Here is a 21498-nt window from a genome sequence, read left to right on the forward strand (position 1 = left end):
CAAATTCTCATCTGTATGGACACATAAGAATTCTGAAGTTTCCACACTATTTGACATTACACTTGTCATTAGGATAGTACCTCTACATGTGCAAAACTGAGTATGTTGTGTCTTTTTAAAATTGAGCATGAGTTCATTTGCAGAAAACCAGTGAATGATAATTTTAAGAACACTGTTTACAAAATCTTCTCTTACTGTATCCATGCTTGGATTCATTACACTACTAATGTCATCTACAAAAATAACGAATTCTGTTTTTTTTAATATTAGATGGAAGATTGTTTATGTATATGAGGAACAAGAGCAGATCTGATGTTGAGCCTTGGGGAATCCATGTTATTTCTCTTTAGTCAGAATAACTACACTGGTTGAATTACTAATTACAACATTCTGAATTCTTTAGGTTGGATGTGATGTTATCTATTTGTTGGCTATGCCATCAGTCCCGTGCTCCTCAGTTAATCTAGGAGAATACTGTGTGATTAACGGAGTCAAACGCCTTAGATAGGTCGCAGAAAATACCAACCAGCGCTATTTCTTTATTTAATGCTTTTAGAACTTGGTGAGTAAACATGTAAATCAAGTTCTCAGTATGGCAACTCTTCTGAACTCCAAACTGTGAGTTAATGGTTCAAATGGTTTAAATGGCTCTGAGCACTATGGGACTTAACATCTAAGGCCATCAGTCCCCTAGAACTTAGAACTACTTAATCCTAACTAACCTAAGGACATCACACACATCCATGCCCGAGGCAGGATTCGAACCTGCAACCGTAGCAGTCGAGCGGTTCCAGACTGTAGCGCCTAGAACTGCTCAGCCACTGCAGTCAGCTTTGAGTTAATGAGGATATTACTGCTGCTAAGGTGAGATACTATTGTAGAAGACACTACCTTCTCAAAAGTTTTGGAAAATGATTCCAGTAGTGAAACAGATCTATAGTTATTGATGTCTCTCGCATCACCTTTCTTATAGAGGGCTTTAACAGCGGCATATTTCAGTTTCCTTGGAAAAGTGCTTTGAGGTAGTGGTGCATTACATATTTTGCATGTGACTGTGCTTATTACATGAGAAAAATCTTTTTTATGGAGAATATATATTTTCCTATTTTCAGAAGGAGAAGTCGGTGACACATTCTTATGACTGGATTTTAAGAGAGTTTCTTTTTCATAATGATGTTGTGATTTGCTCTTGAACTGTTTCTCCCTATATTTTCTATTGTATTTAAGAAATGGTTACTGAACATTTTTTCTTTGACTTATCATTACTAGCCCTTTCCTTCAATTCAGTAGTGATCTTATTCTGTTCTTTGGCCACTTGTCCTGTCTCTCTTATCACTATATTCTGTATAGCCTTGAGTCTGTTGTTGGCAGTACTGATTTCTGATACTGAATTTTAACAATGTTTCTTTAGTAATTTTAATAGCTTTTATAGTGTGGAACTACTGCAGAATCTCTATTTGTTCCTTTCACTGTATATTTTGATCCTTCTGGTGACCTATAGTTTTTTAAATGGCTGTTTCATATCCTTTCTGATTTCTATTTTAAAATGAAGCATCCAGAAGAAAACTCTGGTAAATCAAATTCTTCTTGTAAATGAATTGTTGTCACCGCCTTGTTCTCATATTTAACCAAAATATTGGTGGATTAAAGAAAAAAAGTAGATTCTCACAAAAGTAAAGTAAAAAATAATGTTACCATTTTCCACCAAAATATTTCAGGATTGAAGAATAAAGTAGATGACCTCCTGGTTTGTTTAGATGACATTGAATCTGATAATGTAATAGGTATACTGTGCCTGTCTGAGCATCATATTGTATCTGATATGGAAAAGGTAAATATCAGTGGTTATAAACTAGCTGCACATATAAGTAGCGAGAATAAGGTGAGAGGAGGAGTTGCCATATATGTCAAAAGTTATCACTGTGTAAGAAGCTTAGATATAAGGAAGTTTTATCTAGAGCAACATATAGAAGCATGTGCCTGTCAACTTAAACTGAAAGAGGGTTCTTTTATAATTGTAACAGTATATAGGTCCCCTTCAGGAAACTTTCATTTATTCCTGGAAAACTTGGATGCCTTGTTGTGCTATCTGTCAGATATGGGAGAGCAAATTATTATTTGTGGGGACTTCAATGTTAAGTGAAAGAGTGTAATAGGAAGAATGACCTGTAAGTCTTGCTCGGTTCTTTCAATTTGACATCTTTCATTGGTTTTCCTCCTCAGGTAGTAAAGGACAGCAACACATTCATAGATAACACTTTTATAGACCAAGGCAAGTTTAAAAACATAAATTCTTGTCCTTTTGAGAATGGCCTTTCTGATCATGGTGCTCAGCTAGTTACAGTGTATGACATAGCTTCATTCAGTAATTCAAAACTACCCTCTAAAGTTGTGCATTCAATTAATGACTCAACAATTAGAAATTTCAGGGAAAATCTTCAGCAGTTAGACTGGGATGAGGTGTACAAGGAACCCAATGCTAATTTAAAATATAACTTATTTCATGATACACTTGCAAGAGAATTTGAAGTTGAGCAGTTAGACTGGGATGAGGTGTACAAGTAATCCAATGCTAATTTAAAATATAACTTATTTCATGATACACTTGCAAGAGAATTTGAAGTTAAAACTAAAAACCTTGGCTTACTACAGAAATAAAAATATTTTGTAACCAAAAAGGGAGCAGTATCTAACAAGAAAGAGTAACGACCCAGAAACAGCCAAATATTATAAAAACTACTGTGCTACATTAAGAAAGGTTATTAAAAAGTCCAGAAGCATGTGCATCATGTCTGGGATTAATACCCCTGATAACAAAATCGAAACAATTTGGAATATTATTGCACAGGAGACAGGGCAACCAAGGGTACAGGAAGATGGCATTACCATCAAAGCAATTGGAAATTTGACAAACAACTGCCCTCACTTGGTGGCCATCAGTGGTTAACTGGTAAATGAAGTCCACCTGTCTGGTGACCCTTTTTTGAATAGTGTTGTGATTTGAGTGTGATCTATGAAAACTGCGAATTCTGTACCTTCCATACAGTCACAGAAATGCTTGACAATCGTGTAGATTGTGTACAGTTCCCAATCTATTATGCTCAAGTTTTTTGGCTTCTCCATTAACAGTGAGGAGAAGAATGCCAGGACTGCCATGGCTGTCACTGTGCTGTTGTAAGGTGGCGCCAGCTACCTCTTAGCTTTCATCTAACACAGTGGTCATAGGCGCCTTTTTTTGCAAATGACTCATTACTACTATCCATGTGGCATACTCCTTCACTGACTCAAATGCCGCAGTTGCTTCCACATTTCAAGCACCCTACTCATATCTGCTGTGAATTTTCCTTTAACCTCTCTGGTCAAGGTCAATGGTGCTAGCAGATGGGCCACATGTGGCAGGTGGTGACGGTAGTATTTAAGCATTCCCCAAAATCTTCTAAATTCCTTGAATGTCCTTGGTCGTGTTGCTTTCTGGGTCACCCCAACTCGTTCTGGGAGGGGTAGGACGCCTGACGTCGACATCTCAAACCCTAAAATGTTCACGCTACATTTCCGAAAAATGCACTTGTGTTTATTCACCACTACCTTACTTACAGGAGTCGTTCAGAAAGTGGTAGAAGATGCCAAGTATCCTGTGACAGTGGATGAAAAAAAAGGGATATCGTCCATATAACAGTATACCTCTTCAGGCTGTGTAGTCCTTGGTGGAGGAAACCCTGTCACGTCTGGGAAGCATGTTTTATACCATGTGGCATATGCGAATACTCTTGTCTACTGGAGCGAAGAATTTGTATCTTCACATGTGCACTGTTGGCAATGGTAAAAGCTGTCACACCCACCAATTCACTATTCATGTCCTTTATTTGTGGAATGGGGAACCTGTAAGTGATGGTTCTGCCATTCAGTAGCTGGTAATCTCCACACAGTGTCCATGACGAATCTCTTTTAGGCTCCATGTGTAGAGGAGAGGTCCATTGGCTGTTTAAACATATTTCCAACCTTAATCTGCCTGTCAATGTCTGCTTCAGCTGCAATCAACTTCTCAGTTGTGAGGCGACAAGGTCTTAAAGCTACTAGTTGTCCTGGTGCTATTTGGACAAAGTGCTGCGTTTTTGATCTTCTTCCAAGTTGGTCATTTGGTGGAATGGTGAGGCTAGGGAACTCTTTCAGGATCCTTTGGAATTCGTTCTCTTGCAACATGCTTGCAACAGCAGCTCGGGGCATTGGAACTCCTCAGATATCCACAAGTACATGGTAATGATATAGGATGTCTGGTCCAAATATTAAGTTTTTCCATCTGTAATTAAAAAATTTCACATGATTAGTTCCTTTATGCCAATATCAAGGTTCAATTTCTTCTCGCCATGTGTTGGAATGTATGTGTTGTTAGCTGCTGTGCTGTGGAATAAGGCGCCCTTACAGTTGTGTTGATTGAACACTGACATCAGATCCTGCATCCACTAAAAACTTCAAATGGGATGTTTTATTCGTAATGAAGTGTCGTTTTGATGTTGTTTGTGAGCAAGTGAAACCAATACAGAAGTGTTTTATTTATTTATTATCGTCCCAATGATCACATTTGTGATATAGTATTTGTCAGGTACATTTTAAAACTATATAATATCTTTACAAAATTGTTATCTGTGCTGAATTCATATGAATCTATCTTACGTTTAATACAATATACAACTAATAAGTATTTTTATAACATAATTTATTATGTGCTTGACAGACATATTCACTGATGTAATTCCATTTGTCACATTAACTTAAACACATATTCTTATACAGTTGCACAGAGATATTTACTTATGCTGTAATAACATTTGTCAAGCATGTGGTTCTTTATAACAGTTTTAATTTTTTCCTCATTTTCCAGCTCTTTGATATGTTTTGGTAGTGCAGGGGCTACAACACTCCCTAATATGTGGAGTCTTCGAAACTAAAGGTTTCACAAACAGGTATGGCAGTAGTGTAATTTCATCACTTATGAATAATGTCTGTGCCTGGAATCGGATGAAACATGCTGTTCATTCCCTGTGTTTGACTGTCGCCTCAATGCCCTCGTCCATTACTGTCCAGGAAACCTGTTGCTGTGAATGCATGCATAGAAGCTGCTGTGTCAGTGAGCTGGGGACGACAGAGCAGAGGTCAATGCAGGCATCTTCGCATGTCGCGGGCCAGGGCGTGCCACTAGCGGAAATGTGAGCGGACGATTTCTTATAATCTGGCGTGGCAGTCGTAACAGGGGTAGGGTGTCTTGACAGCTGCACTCGATGGTCAGCTGTCGAGGGCATTTGGTAACTGCCGCAGAGCCTAGGAAGTGCGAAACTTGTTGCCAAACTGGCGGTAATACCAGCACCAACTGCTCTCCTTGTTTCATTGCCATCCACTGTCTAGTTCTTCTTCTTCCTACTGTTTGCCTTTGAACTGCTCTGCCGAGCTCTCCGTTCAGTGTAGTGCTGTCACCTGTGCTACAAGCGCTTGTACTTTTACGGTTAGTTTCTGGGAGTCGAAGTGAGGTGCTGCACGTGGCAGTCTCGCTTCGGGGCCAGCATTGGTCGAATTAATGCTATCACGCTTCGTTTGATGCAACCTGCCATGCTTCCAGCTATGTCTACCAACAGTTTTAGTGAAGTGTTATTATCCATCGCTAAGATAAGTCTCATGCACTCTGGAAGTCTGCTGAGTCATAGTATATGGAAGGACTGCTCAGAAAGTAGGTCGGATCCCACTGGCTATTGCAGTTGCATAGTAGGTGGGTAGGGGATGTGTTTGCTAATTCCTCATTCGCCATTAATCTGCGGAGCCTTTATTCTGCTGGTTAGACAATGTTTAATTAGGCAGGCTTTATGCGCTGCATAGCTATGTGTGTATAAGGCATCCTCTACTATGATTGTTTGAGTCTCACTTAGGTGAGTGACTACGTAATGGAATTGTAGTGTGTTGCATTTGGCATTGTGTTGTTAGGAAACGATTTCCACATCCAGGAACCAGAGTTTTGGTCAGTAAATGCAGAACACAGGTAAGTTAATGTCTTGTGCATTCCTACCTTGTGTGGCCAATTGTAGAGGTTGTTGTTCTGATGTACTATCCGCCGTACTATCTGGTGGTTGCGTGATGTTGCCACTGTCCTCTGTTTTGGTGCTGACACTGTTGCCTGAAGGCATGTTGCTGAGTTCTGTGCAGAGTCACCGTTGGAGGGATGCTAGCTGAAGTGCAGTAGGTGCAATGATGTACACTGGTTGATCTTTCTATACCTTTACTTTAAACAATATCCCTCTAAAAAGTACATTTTGTTCCACATAAAACTGGTAGTCCTCACACCTGAGATTCCAGTAGCAATGAACTAACTAAAAAGGAATACATAACAGTAACGTTAAAAATATATAGGTATCTGTTTATAAGAATGCTGGAGTAGGGGCCATGGGCATCTAGGTATCACTGACTTCACATTGATGCTACCAGCAACATGCTGTAGTTCTGGAGTTCTGTTAATATTTTTAGTAGCAAACAACCCACTATAGTTACCAAGGGTGACAGTCACTCTATGTTGTTAATAAATAAATAAAATAAATTTGTCATTTTCCCTTTTTGATGGTAACTCAGTGATGTTATGTTTTATTCTTTTGTTGAGATGTTGTGCTGATACAGAAGTAAATAAAAGTTACCTGAATTTTATCAAATAAATCGTTATTATTATAAGTAAACCAATAATTCATATGCCTTAAGAATGCCCACAGTTCTCTAAATTTATCAGGTTATGGACCCTGTGTTGATTTACAGGTCATATAAATTGCTTCTATAATACAAAGGACGCGATCTCACTACTGATGAGGCCCAGGAATTTTAAATTCTGCTGTCCACTGGAGCTAATTTTAGTAACCAGAAATATTTGAATTGAGGTACTGTTAAATGAGATGGATCTGCTTGCAGTATTCTGAAATGGTCGTATATGAAGAGAATGATATATTAGATGAACATCCAAAGAGAGATGCTATTAGCAAGTTTGAAGAAATGTGAAAATAAATGTAAGTCACAAATCGTACAAAGAATTTCTAATAACTATCTAGAGACTGCAAAAGACAAAGCTACTGGTACGTTTTTTGATCTGTGATTATCACAGTGCAATGCTTTTAAGCGAAGAGTATTAGCAAGTCAGTTGTTAGTTTAGAAATGTGATCTAACAAATTTGCTGCTTCCAGATCATTTTCACCATTTCGACAATTAACTCGAGAGCAAGATTAGAAAACACCAACACTGTTTGCCATATGTTGTTGACAATACCACTGGATTCCATAATCTAGTCACAGTGTTAGAAACACTCTCACTAGATATGTTAACTCTAGATTTTGTATGAATTTTGTCCTTTTGTTCTTTTATATGAACAGACAAAAAGGAAAGATGTTGTCAAGAAAGACCACGTTAACTCATCGACGGGTTCTCTGTTGTGGTCTTGACAATAATCTAAGTCTGATAATTTTGATTGCAATATTAAATCAGATAATGGAGGTACTAATCGTTTTATTTTTCGGTGTTACAGCTATGAAGTGAAAGGACAAAAAATGTCAGATTATCCAAAAACCAGAGAAAAACGAAGAACAGAAACCAAAACAAAATTCTGCAGGGGTAGTGTCTGATGATAAAAACAGAAAACAGAATAACTACTGTTTCCCTGCAGCTAATTCTGAAATTTCAGCAACATCATCTTAAATTAAATTGTATTTGCTTTTCTGGGCTCCAGACAATTTAATAAATAGTAATACACTTGTAAAACAGAAATCAATATTGCAACATTCAGAACATTTCTGTATTCTAAGTGTGTTGGTGAAATTGAATTTTCAGTTGTGTAGCGACAACAAAATTCCGATTCTGATTAAAGATATTTTGCCAGTTCCAGACCTCATCTGTACAAGTCTGATGACATTGTTCAAAAGGACAATGTGACTCTTGACACTGCACAAAGGAGCAAGTCAAACATGTGCACATTAGATTTTACAAATAAGAAAATGCCATGTCATGTAGTTTCACCAACACAGACAACCTGATCCGAGTTACAATAATATTTGTAAGTAGCAGATGCTAATTTAGGGCATGAACTTCACAGCTGACAAGTCAGTTTACGATTTTTGTCGTACATGCTCGGATGGGAAACAGGTGTCACAGCCCCATAAAACACAAAGAGTAAAAACAACCATACCATTAGAACTAGTGATCTAAATGGACCAATTGCTCTAAACACATAAGATAATAAAAGGTATGTTTTAACATTTATTGATGATTTTACTCATTTTGTTTGCGCATATGTACACTCCTGGAAATTGAAATAAGAACACCGTGAATTCATTGTCCCAGGAAGGGGAAACTTTATTGACACATTCCTGGGGTCAGATACATCACATGATCACACTGACAGAACCACAGGCACATAGACACAGGCAACAGGGCATGCACAATGTCGGCACTAGTACAGTGTATATCCTCCTTTCTCAGCAATGCAGGCTGCTATTCTCCCATGGAGACGATCGTAGAGATGCTGGATGTAGTCCTGTTGAACGGCTTGCCATGCCATTTCCACCTGGCGCCTCAGTTGGACCAGCGTTCGTGCTGGACGTGCAGACCGCATGAGACGACGCTTCATCCAGTCCCAAACATGCTCAATGGGGGACAGATCCGGAGATCTTGCTGGCCAGGGTAGTTGACTTACACCTTCTAGAGCACGTTGGGTGGCACGGGATACATACGGACGTGCATTGTCCTGTTGGAACAGCAAGTTCCCTTGCCGGTCTAGGAATGGTAGAACGATGAGTTCGATGACGGTTTGGATGTACCATGCACTATTCAGTGTCCCCTCGACGATCACCGGAGGTGTACGGCCAGTGTAGGAGATCGCTCCCCACACCATGATGCCGGGTGTTGGCCCTGTGTGCCTCGGTCGTATGCAGTCCTGATTGTGGCGCTCACCTGCACGGCGCCAAACACGCATACGACCATCATTGGCACCAAGGCAGAAGCGACTCTCATCGCTGAAGACGACACGTCTCCATTCGTCCCTCCATTCACGCCTGTCGCGTCACCACTGGAGGCGGGGTGCACGATGTTGGGGCGTGAGCGGAAGACGGCCTAACGGTGTGCGGGACCGTAGCCGAGCTTCATGGAGACGGTTGCGAATGGTCCTTGCCGATACCCCAGGAGCAACAGTGTCCCTAATTTGCTGGGAAGTGGCGGTGCGGTCCCCTACGGCACTGCGTAGGATCCTACGGTCTTGGCGTGCATCCGTGCGTCGCTGCGATCCGGGCCCAGGTCGACGGGCACGTGCACCTTCCGCCGACCACTGGCGACAACATCGATGTACTGTGGAGACCTCACGCCCCACGTGTTGGGTAATTCGGCGGTACGTCCACCCGGCCTCCCGCATGCCCACTATACGCCCTCGCTCAAAGTCCGTCAACTGCACATACGGTTCACGTCCACGCTGTCGCGGCATGCTATCAGTGTTAAAGACTGCGATGGAGCTCCGTATGCCACGGCAAACTGGCTGACACTGACGGCGGCGGTGCACAAATGCTGCGCAGCTAGCGCCATTCGACGGCCAACACCGCGGTTCCTGGTGTGTCCGCTGTGCCGTGCGTGTGATCATTGCTTGTACAGCCCTCTCGCAGTGTGCGGAGCAAGTATGATGGGTCTGACACACCGGTGTCAATGTGTTCTTTTTTCCATTTCCAGGAGTGTATTTTCTAGAAGCAAAGTCATAAGTGTAAAAAATTTTCAAAATTCTCGAAACTATTCTACAGCTCATTTTAATTCGTCTTTGTTGTGATAATGGCTGAGTATATCCTTCAAATGAACTGAAAATTTGCTTTGGAGATTTGTACTTTCGATTTGCGTTAATAGTGAGATATACAGAACTTCAGAACTGGGTTTCTGCATGTCTAAAGAGGACTATTTTGCATTGTGCACTTCTCAAATCGAAACTTGACAAGAGTTTGTAGATGGAACAGTTTTGGCTGCAATGTGTATAGCAAGTAGAAGTGTAGCTACAGCATTGGAAGGAAAAGCACCAGTGGTTCTGTGGTATGGGGTTGTATAGCCTTGGCCGGCTGGGCTGGGCGAGCGGTTCTAGGCGCTACAGTCTGGAACCGCGCGACAGCTACGGTCGCAGCTTCGAATCCTGCCTAGGGCATGGATGTATGTGATGTCCTTAGGTTAGTTAGGTTTAAGTAGTTCTACGTTCTAGTGGACTGATGACCTTAGAAGTTAAGTCCCATAGTGCTCAGAGCCATTTGAATTTTTCTATAGCCTTTTCCAAAATTTCAAAGGAACTTGTTGTTAGAAAGTTTGATTCTTATTCACTTACATGGATTTTTATTAGCTGTTAACCAAATGGATACATATTTTGTCGTCCAGAGCTGCAGAAAGTCATTTCAGGAAAGAATGCAACTTCTGGTGAAACAAAATTCAACTAGTGTGCAACGATATTCAGGAAAAGATGTAAACAGGGCATAAGATTACAAGACAGACGAATTCAGGGCGGAAGAATACAAGACAGACGAATTCAGGGCAGAAGAATACAAGACAGATGAAACCAGAACATAAGAATGCAAGGCAGACGAAAAGAAGAAAGAAGAAAAGAAGACAGATAATTGAAAAGAACCGGTCAAGATCCCTGAAAAGTTACAGACACTTCAATGGGAATGAAGGGTGTCTGTATGATTTGACGATTATGCAGTACTAGCCTTGCACGCTGAATCATTTATTGTTGATGTTCCTAAATGCTACGAAAATATACATGTGGGACATGATGAACATGAATGGAGGGAAGCAATCAATGAAAAAATGATGTCATTGGAACTTAATGAGTCATATTCATGGGAATCCAAAGAAGAGACCAAATGAGAGCGAATGGGTTTTCAAAATTAAACGAAATCAAGGTAGCAAGGGTAAGGGTTTTAGTCAAAGGATGTGCTCAGAGAAAGGGTTATGATTATGATGAAATGTACACTCCTGTTGCATATTTCGCATGTTGAGAACATTGGTGTCAATCATCATTGCAGGGGATATATTTATATGCCAAATGGATGTCAAAAATGCCTTTCTACATGGGGATGACACAGGTAGAAAGAAACAAATCATTATATTAAAGAAGGACTTGTATGCACTGAAACAAGTTCCTCATACACCGAATGCAACAACTGTCAAAATACTGGACTTAGACAGTCAAACATTGGCAGATTTTTGTATATTGATAATTTGTAAAACAGTAGAGTGTATCTCATTTTATATGTAGATTTTATTATATTGTCTGCAAGTAACTCTTATGAGGTCGACAGGATCAAAAAGGATTTGGAAGATCGATTTTTCATTTGAGATATGTGTGAACGTTGATTTCGAAAGGTCAGACGACGGAAAGATTATGAGTCAACCTGTATACTTGCAATAACTACTGGAAAATTTTGACATGAACGATTGTTACCGAATTAAGGCACCAAAGGAGACCAAATCCACAATGGAAAGCAGACCAGAGATGAATAATGATCAATATTACATAGGTGAATCTAAACCATTAGACCAGTTGATGGTTATTTGATGTATGCTGTGATTTCAAAACAAGATCTGAGTATAGCAGTATATTATTTCAGCAAACACCAAATCAAAGCAATGGAGAGCCATTGGAAGGGACTTAAAAGAGTAGCAATATATATTAGATGAATGTTCAATTTTGGTTTGTGTTATTGAAGAGAATGAGCAGAGTTGGTTCTCTGCTATGTAGATACTGTACAGGTTTTGGCAGTGGAGAAGATAGGAAATCTACATTAGGATTCATTTTGAAAGTGCAAGGAAATACTGTTTGTTGACAACAAAACGTCAAAGCTGTGTCTCCTTACCTTCAACTGAAGCTAAAAATGTAGTTTTGGTCACAGAAGCAGGTGAACTTCTATGACTAATTCAATTGGCAACTGACATAGGACTCTAAGTCAACTGCCCAGTAAGGACTCTTGAAGACAACCAATCTTGTATTCATTTGCTTCAAAGGTTCGAAGAATGAAACACGATGATATTAAATACAATTTCGCCAAAGATAATGTGAGTAGATAAATTATTGGTGTGTATTATATAAATACTAAGGAACAACTGGCTGATTTGTTGACTAACTCATTATCCAGTGAAAAGTTTGAAAAGCTGCAAGGTTGTTTAAATGTTGTTGGGGTGGATAGAGTGTTCTTTGAATTTAAGAAGAGTGTTGAGGGTTGCAATTAAAATCTCTCATCTCAATTACTTTTTAGAATGTTCCTTTTCGTTTTTAATGGCAACTCTCTATTGGTGTATGTTGTTGATATGTTGTTGTCAAGTGTTGCAGTTTCTTGTGCTTACTCCAAAGTAAATAAAAGTTACCTGTAGTCCATCAAATAAATGGTGATTGTTACAAGCAAACGGATAATTTTTGTGCTTAATGCCTATAGCTCTCGAAATTTATTGTATAAATATTCCTACTAAGAGGTAATGCATTGTAACAGGGATCATTTTGTGTTACCGATTAGCAAGATTTAAAAAGATAACTGTATTTACCATATTTGTGCTTCTTTCTTCCCCTGTATTTATAAAACTTAGAAAAAATCACTGACAGCATGATTATGACATTAATTAACTGCTTGAAAGAGAGTTAAGTGCTAAAATTTAAAAACAAGTTACATTACAATTTCTTCAGGAGCTCATAGCAGAAAACAATCAACAGTCAATGTGTAACCTGTGTAAAGCGCGACAACTCCGTGGAGGATGGAGTCTCATAATCAAATGTAAAGGTCGAGATGCCACAGGGAACTGACACCTGACTGCCAGCTCTCCTTCTTTCTACTTAGGAACACGGGAAGTCCTCTCACAAGTATGTGCACTTGTGACAGTGTTACGAATCTGCAGACAATTTGTATTATAATTCTAATAGTTGAAAATACATTGTGTTGTTATGAGGTGATTGAAATAATAATAACTGTGACATACAGATATGCACACATTAAAATAAGTCTGAACATTATGAGTTACCTGAATATGCCGGCCCTCTGGAGCTGCCGCCTGCGTGTAGCACATGCCTTGCAGTTCCAGAAGCCCTGGGTACATTAAGTGGTGTATCGATAGTGTCTGCGAATAGAGTTAGTAATAAAGAAGTAATAAATTAAATCATTATTCCTGATGCAGCAGATTTATTGCATGAAAGGAGAGATTGTAGTACGAGATAAACGTTTCCCATTTATTATTTTGGGAGTGGAACTAGCGAGAAAAAGTTTTGTAAACCTTTGAAATTACATGTAAAGTTTGTTGCAAGTCACGAAGTGCTCTCATTCCCAAATAGTGGAAGAATAAAACGTTGGTAATTGCACGAGATGAGTTAGCCTCAAAACATATGCACAGTTTCTAATTTTTATAATCTTATTTTCATCCTTCAACGCAAAAGTTAAAAAAAAATCGCCCAATGATTACGTGAAATACTGGAACCAAATTTTTGCCACTGATATCGTTGGATAGGCAACTTACAACTGGGAAAATGAATCATAAACCGGTATAGATATTCAGTAATGTAAATTACGTATTGGCCTAGATGATGTAAACAAAAGTATTAATGTATGCAATAATTTGCTAGATACTAGTTATTAGACGTATGTATAGGTTTCAGTGTTTGCATACAAATTTTACTTGATCCATGTTTTGCCCATATAATGTATGTCGTCTACGGATTTTAATACACAATATACATGGAGGTATTCTTACCTCCATGACAATATACATGTATTTTTTTTAAAAATCTTTGCTTGCTCCTTTGTTTACGGTCAGACTGTCCATGATTGTGTTGGCTAAAGTGGGTGGCTAGTTGACAGGAGACGAACAACAAGCAGGCGGCAAAAAGCAACTGATGAAGATTGAGATGAGTGGAAGTTTTTTATCTGAGGTTCTCCTATCTGCAGGTATGTTTATAGTACACTGTGTTTAAGGGACCCAAAATCCTCAAATATAAAAGTGTTAAACGATCAAAAGTGGCATTAATAAAGGGGCGCTAAATTTATGCTGTAGAGAAAGTATGTTGATGTCTCGCGTTAGTGTGGTTGTATAGTGTACACAAAGCTAGTGGTTAGATACTTGACTACTATCTTATATGAGTTCTCTGAAATGATCTTTTAGTTTCAAATTTTATAAAGAAAATTGCACGAAATAAGGCTCGAGTGTAGGCGTCAGACTCTGCTACAAATCAATCTTTTTCTGCGAACTTTATTTCATACTCGTTCACTTCTTCAACTGTCAAGTAAACTGACTTTCCAAAGTTTACTAGACGTCAGTCTACGCTACGTATCAGTCTGTCACTGCGATGTGCAATCAATAGTTTAGGAGGAGACGGCCGTTTTCTAACACTAGTCGCCGGAGCAGGATATCAAAGCAGTTTCAGAGTGAGCTTTGAATTTAAACCAACTTTGACGACTTTACAAACAAGATAGTAGGTTGACGAAAAAATTGACCCATTGCAAAATCACTACACTAATATAAATTTCCTAAATTGCTATCACAGGTACAAAAATGTACAGGATAGTAATAATTTTTATGTTGAAAGTAATTAAACATGTCATAATAGTGTGTACTGCAGAAAGTAAAAGCAAAATAATATGGAATTCATAAAACATGAAACTGGAAGGCTAGACAGTTGCAACACACAAATCAAAGGCGGCAGTAAAGTAATAGAAAATACTCATGAATTTGCAAATCTTGTAAATGATTAGTTCTGTGGCATTGTGGAGATGTTGTGTCAAACTACTACTGAAACATCTGTTAATTACACTACAAATACAATGATATTTTCCACAATAAAGCTTTAAATCACTAGGACAGTAAAAAAATTGAAAAACAAGAAGTCTGCAGGCATAGATGGGATTTCATTCTCTGTTCCGAATGTTTGCGGAGATGGCATACAATCCCACTTAACAAATATACTAAATAAATCCTTTTATTAAAAGTATTTTCCAGAGTACCAAAAGCACTCGTGTCATTACTAAAGAAAAGCAATGAAGAGATTATAGAAAACTGCAGGAAAGTTTCATTATTGTCAGCATTTTCAAAAATAAGTGAATCATTTGTGGAATGTAGACAGATGAGCTACATTCATAAACACGACCTTTTTAATGAAGCACGGTTTAGTTTCAAAATGGCAGAATTTCAATAACAGCCATTACAGAGTTCACAAAAGTTGTGTTTGAAGCTCTTGACAAGGTAGACTGTTATAAGCATACTCTTAGGCCTGCCCAAGGCTTTTGACTACAAAAAGCAGGGCCTACTAAGCTGTCTAGAAGCCCTAAGGGGAAGGGAAATAGCAGAAGGAAAAAAAAAGATGGTATGCATGTAAGCTGGCAATAAATTTTTAGCAAAACATTTATCAGACAAGAAACATACAAACATAGGAGTGCATCGGTGTAATTGAATCCAATTCTGTTTGTAGTATATATCAATGATTTTCTAGACAGTATAAGATGTGGAGAAAAAATTTCGTTGCTGATAACAGCAGCATCATAGCCACTAAAACACCAGAATTCCTAATAAAGAAGGCAAAAAAAAATCTCAGGGATATTTTCAATTGGACAGTATGCAACGAATTATTGTTTAGCTAAAGAAAACAGTGTACACTTCAACACAGAGGGAAAGAACAAATCTGTTTCATTAAACATATATATGATAAACGTATGGATCGTGTTACAAGCACAGAGTTGTTAGGGATGCATATTGATAGTCAGTTAAAATGGAATAAAGGTGCAAAAGATACTGACAAAAGGAATATCATCAGCAAACTAAGTATCTGTTCTTTACCAAGCGAGCACACATATCAAACTATTTTGCATAGCAGGGAAAACTTTAGTAGCTATTTCTGTAACAGTTAAAATAAATAGTTGAACAAGAGTCAGTTTGGACTTGCATTTGCCAAACAAAAACCCAAAACAGCTTTTTCTGTCAGAGAATAAAATTTATAGGAAAATGCACAAGAAGATGGAAAAGATTACTAAAATATTTATGTTTAAAAATGAAGCTTAATGTACTTTATAAGTAATGCATGCTACACAACTAAAGATTACTTAGAGCGCTCAGAGCATGTGCTAATAATGAAAATGGACAACTACAACACTGTCACATTACAGTATGTTATCACAATGTAATGATTTTACAAAGAAATATGCCTAGATCTACAGTACATGATAGTAATGTTTTGCCATTCCCCTGAGGTCAAAATACTACTCATTGTGGAGGACACTGACTACTTTCCAGATGGACTGAAGGTGGACATGGAATGTTTGTGTTCCTGGAGGTGCCAGTGGGCGTCCGTGGTAAACACTGAAAAGACCAATATTTTAGAATTGTGCAGGACAATTTGCATTTTGAAGGAATAAGCTTTTCCATGTGGCCCTCTTTGGATTCACCATTTCAGACTACAGGGTTTTCCTCTCTAGACTTAACACTGTGCCAGACTTGTTTCTTATTGATTTTGTGAGGGGATTTCAATATAAGCTTTGAGACAAAAATGTTAACAGATTTACTTGACTCTTTTATTTACTTGAGATTAGCATCGCCAAAATGAAAGTAATGACAGTGGGAAAGAAATATAAACGGATTGAGTGCCAAATAGGAGGAACAAAGTTAGAACAGGTGGATGGTTTCAAGTACTTAGGATGCATATTCTCACAGGATAGCAACATAGTGAATGAACTGGAAGCGAGGTGTAGCAAAGCTAATGCAGTGAGCGCTCAGCTAAGATCTACTCTCTTCTGCAAGAAGGAAGGCTAAGTTATCTGTGCACTGTTCAATCTTTCGACCAACTTCGTTGTATGGGAGCGAATGCTGGGTGGATTCATGTTACTTTATCAACAAGGTTGAGGTTACGGATATGAAAGTAGCTAGGATGATTGTAGGTGCTAGTGGATGGGAACAATGGCAGGAGGGTGTCCACAATGAGGAAATCAAAGAAAAACTGGGAATGAACTCTATAGATGTAGCAGTCAAGGCGAACAGGCTTAGATGGTGGGGTCATGTTACACGCATGGGAGAAGCAAGGTTCCCCAAGAGACTCATGGGTTCAGCAGTAGAGGGTAGGAGGAATCGGGGCAGACCAAGGAGAAGGTACCCGGATTCGGTTAAGAATGATTTTGAAATAATAGGTTTAACATCAGAAGAGGCACGAATGTTAGCAGTGAATAAGGGATCATGGAGGAATTTTATAAGGGGGCTATGCTCCAGACTGAATGCTGAAAGGCATAATCAGTCTTAAATGATTATTATTATTATTATTATTATTATTATTATAACCTGGTACAGACAACATACTTTCTAACTTGAGTTAAGGGAAACACCATCATGATCATAATCAACATCTTCATATAAATCATGTATTAAAATATTTATTGTAAAGTTTTTGTTCAAGTTATCACTCAGTGTTCTTTTTCAGATCTCATTAATTGTGAGTTGTGACAGGCCTTATTTTTTTTCCACAGCGCATGATTGTTATCATTTTTTATGTGACACATTGCAGTTGATACTGGTACAATAAATATTTTAAATATCTTCATAGACTGTTTTCTGCTTGTTTGAAACAGCATGAGCAAAAAAATTAGCAATGGTGTGTCAGATCATAATGCACAGGTAGTAAGACTGAAAACAATCAAAGCAGAATCATATCCCAATGTGTAAACAACAAAAGATATAGCGATATGATTCCACTTGCAATTTAGACATTTACAGCTAATGTTGAAGGGCTAACTTAGCAAGAATTCTACTTTACAAATGACTTGATTGACAAGTATAAACACTTCTTCAAACCTGTAACACTTTCTTTAAAAACTCTTTCCCACTGGGAAAAAAAGAAGCAACCTTATTACACAGTACTAATAAGCAACTGATTTGGATAACTGATGTCATTAAAATAACAAGTAACTGGAGCTATATCATAATATGGACATTTGGAGCCCATTAACAGAATCATACCACAGACAATACTGCAATGTCTGAGGAGTGTCATCAGACAGTGTAAAAGTTCAGTGCATCACACCAAGAGAATATAAAGCTTTCAGAACAAAATTAAAACTGTATATCCAATTGTGAAAGATTATCAGGGCATAATGTTGGTGCTCAGTATATTACACTTCTCATGTGTGAGAATGAAACTATTAGTTGTGCACAATATTTAAAAATTACTTTTGTCAACAGCTGGCAAGTTAAATCAAAATTTTATTGGTACGGGTAAATACACGAAACTTTTGAAAGTTGGTGTTCCAAGACATCACATGCAAACAATCAAAGACAAACATGAATCAATTATTACATTATTAAGGAGTAAAAACTCCCATGGGTTTGACGAAGTTTTAAATAGGTTATAAAGATCGGAGCACCATAAATTATTTCTGTAATGGGTCATTTATGCGTTGTGCCTCTTAGATGTGGTCTATTTCTTAACAGATTGAAATACTTATGAATGAAACCACTTTATTAAACATGTGAAAGAGATGTTGTAAACAATTTTGAAAGAGATGTCGCAAACAGTTTGAGAGTAGTCGCACATCCTAATGCACATGAAAATAATACCAGATACATAGTTTGGCTTCAGGGAGGGTGTTATCACTGTGTGAGAAACTACCAGTGCTAAATGATAGGTTGAGGATGGTAGGTATTTTCTTTTATATAACAAAAGCATTTGATTGTGTGGATCATACTATACTTCTGCATACATTAGAACATTATGGGATTACGGAAGAAGCTCAACAGTAGTTCACTTCATCCTGGAAAGTAGGAAACAGATGATTGTCCTCCTATGTTGACAAATAGGGAAGAGATCAAAATCTGATTGGTGTCAAGCATTGGCAGCCACAGAAATTTTTCCAAGGGGAGGGGGGCAAGACACAAAAATTTGCTAGTTTTAATGTAAATGATTTGTTGTGTCTGAAAATGTGTTGTGCTTCAAGAGCTAAATTTGACAAGTACACCAAATTAATTGTATCTCAAAAGACTGATAGTTGTCTACTTGGTATCTTTGGAATCTAAACATTTTAAGAGTATATGCAAAGTTCCTGTGGTCTACGGGTAGCGTCTTTGACCAGTAATCAGAATGTACTGGGTCACAGTTTCAGACTGAGCCAGAGCTTAAATTGTGAATAAAAATCATCAATAAAGGCGGCCAGTGACTTGTGGCATAAGAAGTTGCCCTCATTCTGTCAGCGGCCTTGTCAAAGATGGCGGAGGATTCGACAGAGCTTCATGGCATTATCTTGCCCTTGGAGTGGAAGACTGCCCCTAAAAGGCAGAAGAATTAGCAGTGATCAATGGCATGAGCATGCAGAAGGCAATGGAAACAACTGAATTAAAGATACACGATGTGTATCCACAGGACATGTGTCCAGCAAGTGGGAAAAAAAATGGAAAAAAAGTTTCATGGTCTCTCCATTGGCAAAAGATTCCAGACTAGTCCCCATTTGTATCTCTGAGAGGAGGACACTGAGGAAAACATTAAATAACTAATGAAAGGATAATGTTTTGCAAGTTGGGGTATGAAATATCAGAAGTTTGACCATGGTAGGAAAGGTAGAAAATCTGAAAAGGTAGAAAAGGATTTCTGGTCAGAAACGTATAGGGTAATATCAACAGCAGAAGAAAATGGCGCAATCGGAATATGATTATTTATGGATAGGAAGGTAGAGCAGAAAGTGAGTTACTGTGAACGTGTTGAACAATGAGGTTTGTGCTGGCCATTCAGGTCTTTTTGCATGGTATTTCAACTGCATGACTCAAGTCTTCTCCAGGTGCTGTCTGATACTAATTCCAGTGTGACACGAGTCGGGGCTTTTTCCACATAGGAATCAGTATCTGACAGCACCTGAAGAAGACTGTGAGTCATACAGTTGAAATATTGTGTAAGAAAGATGCAAATAACTGGCAGAAACATGATTTTTCAACATGACAGTGCCTCACCAGGAAAGCCTGAATAATTAATGTGAAGAGTTCAGTGATAGGGTTGTTCTCATCAGAATTGGCAGCAAACCAGCACCATTAACAATAGTTCACAGTACATACCAGTGTCACAACCAGAAGATAGAGAGATAGAAAATGTATGTGATGATATTGAAAGGGTAATTCAATACGTAAATGGAGATGAAAATCTAATAGTAATGGGAGACTGGAATGTGGTTATAGGGGATTGAACGGAAGAAAGCTTCACTGGAGAATATGGACTTGGCAGTAGAAATGAGAGAGGAAAAAGATTGATTTCTGCAGTAAATTTCAGCTAGTAATAGCAAATACTCTGTTCAAGAATCACAAGAGGAGGAGGCATACTGAAAAAGCCAGGAGATATGGGGAGATTCCAGTTAGGATTACATCATAGTCAGGCAGAGATTCGAAAATCAGATATTGCATTGTAAGGCATACCAAGGAGCAGATACAGACTTAGATCACAATTTAGTAATTATGGAAGAGTAGGCTGAAGTTAAGAGTCTAGTCAGGAAGAATCAATGTGTAAAGAAATAGGATAGAAGTACTAAGGAGTGAAGAGAAATGCTTGATGTTCTCTGAGACTGTAAATAGTGTGATAATGAATTGCTCAGATGGCAGTTCAGTTGAAGAGGAAAGGACATCTCTGACGAGGCTGGTCACATAAGTTAGGAAAAAAACCCTAGGTACAAGGAAGTAACTGTGAGGAAACCATGGCTAACATAAGAAATACTTAAGTTGGCTGACAAAAGAGGAAAGTTCAAAAACTTCCGTGGAAATTCAGGCGTACAGAACTACACGTCACTTAGGAATGAAATAAATAGTAAGTGCATGGAAGCCAAGGCAAAACGGATACATGAAAAATGTGAAGAAATGATGGTCAGAAGGACTAACTTATGATGTAGTCAATGTCAAAACAATCTCCATTGAAATTAAAAGCAAGGGCAGTGACATTAAAAGTACAGTGTGAATTCTGATAGGGAGCGAGCAGATAGGTGGAATGAGTACATTGATTTTCTTTATGAGAGGGATAATTTGTACGAAGACATGACAGGGGAAGCAGTAGCTGACAGGGAAGAGATAAAGGATCCAGTATTAGTCAATATTTAAATGAGCTTTGGACGACTTACGATCAAATCAGGCAGAAGGGATAAATAACATTTCGTTGAAATTTCTGAAATCGTAAGGGGGGGGGGGGGGGGTAAGTGGCAACAAAGTGATTATTCACGTGAGTGTGTAGAATGTATGAAACTGGCGATGCACTGTCAACTTTTGGAGAAACATCAACCACACAATTCTGAAGACAGCAAGTGCTGAGAAGTGTGAGAATTATCACACAATTAGCTTAGCAGATCATGCATACAAGTTGCTGACAAAAGTAATATACTGGAAAATGCAAAAGAAAATTAAGGATCTGTTGGGTGATGACCAGTTTGGCTTTAGGAAAGATAAAGGCACCAGAGAGGCAGCTCTGACATTGCAGTTGATAATGGAAGCAAGACT

The 21498-nt window shown here is 38.5% G+C and overlaps 2 protein-coding genes across 12 annotated transcripts in view; one reads left to right on the forward strand and one right to left on the reverse strand.

The window, feature by feature from the left end:
* LOC126278659 (zinc transporter 6-A-like) overlaps nucleotides 1-21498 on the reverse strand; it is a 471888-nt gene that overhangs the window by 138335 nt on the left and 312055 nt on the right. The window lies entirely within an intron of this gene.
* The window catches only part of LOC126278657 (centromere/kinetochore protein zw10 homolog), a 186273-nt gene continuing 178278 nt past the window's right edge, over nucleotides 13504-21498 (forward strand). Inside the window, exons 1-2 of one of the 2 annotated variants that reach the window (XM_049978873.1) lie at nucleotides 13560-13614; nucleotides 13825-13955. In XM_049978873.1, coding sequence (XP_049834830.1) covers nucleotides 13904-13955 — 52 coding nt within the window. In that variant the 5' untranslated portion in view covers nucleotides 13560-13614; nucleotides 13825-13903. Of the gene's footprint in view, nucleotides 13956-21498 lie in introns of both variants that reach the window. The other variant, XM_049978872.1, reaches the window with a different exon arrangement.

Source organism: Schistocerca gregaria, chromosome 6, assembly GCF_023897955.1.
Source record: "Schistocerca gregaria isolate iqSchGreg1 chromosome 6, iqSchGreg1.2, whole genome shotgun sequence".
Taxonomy (NCBI): domain Eukaryota; kingdom Metazoa; phylum Arthropoda; class Insecta; order Orthoptera; family Acrididae; genus Schistocerca; species Schistocerca gregaria.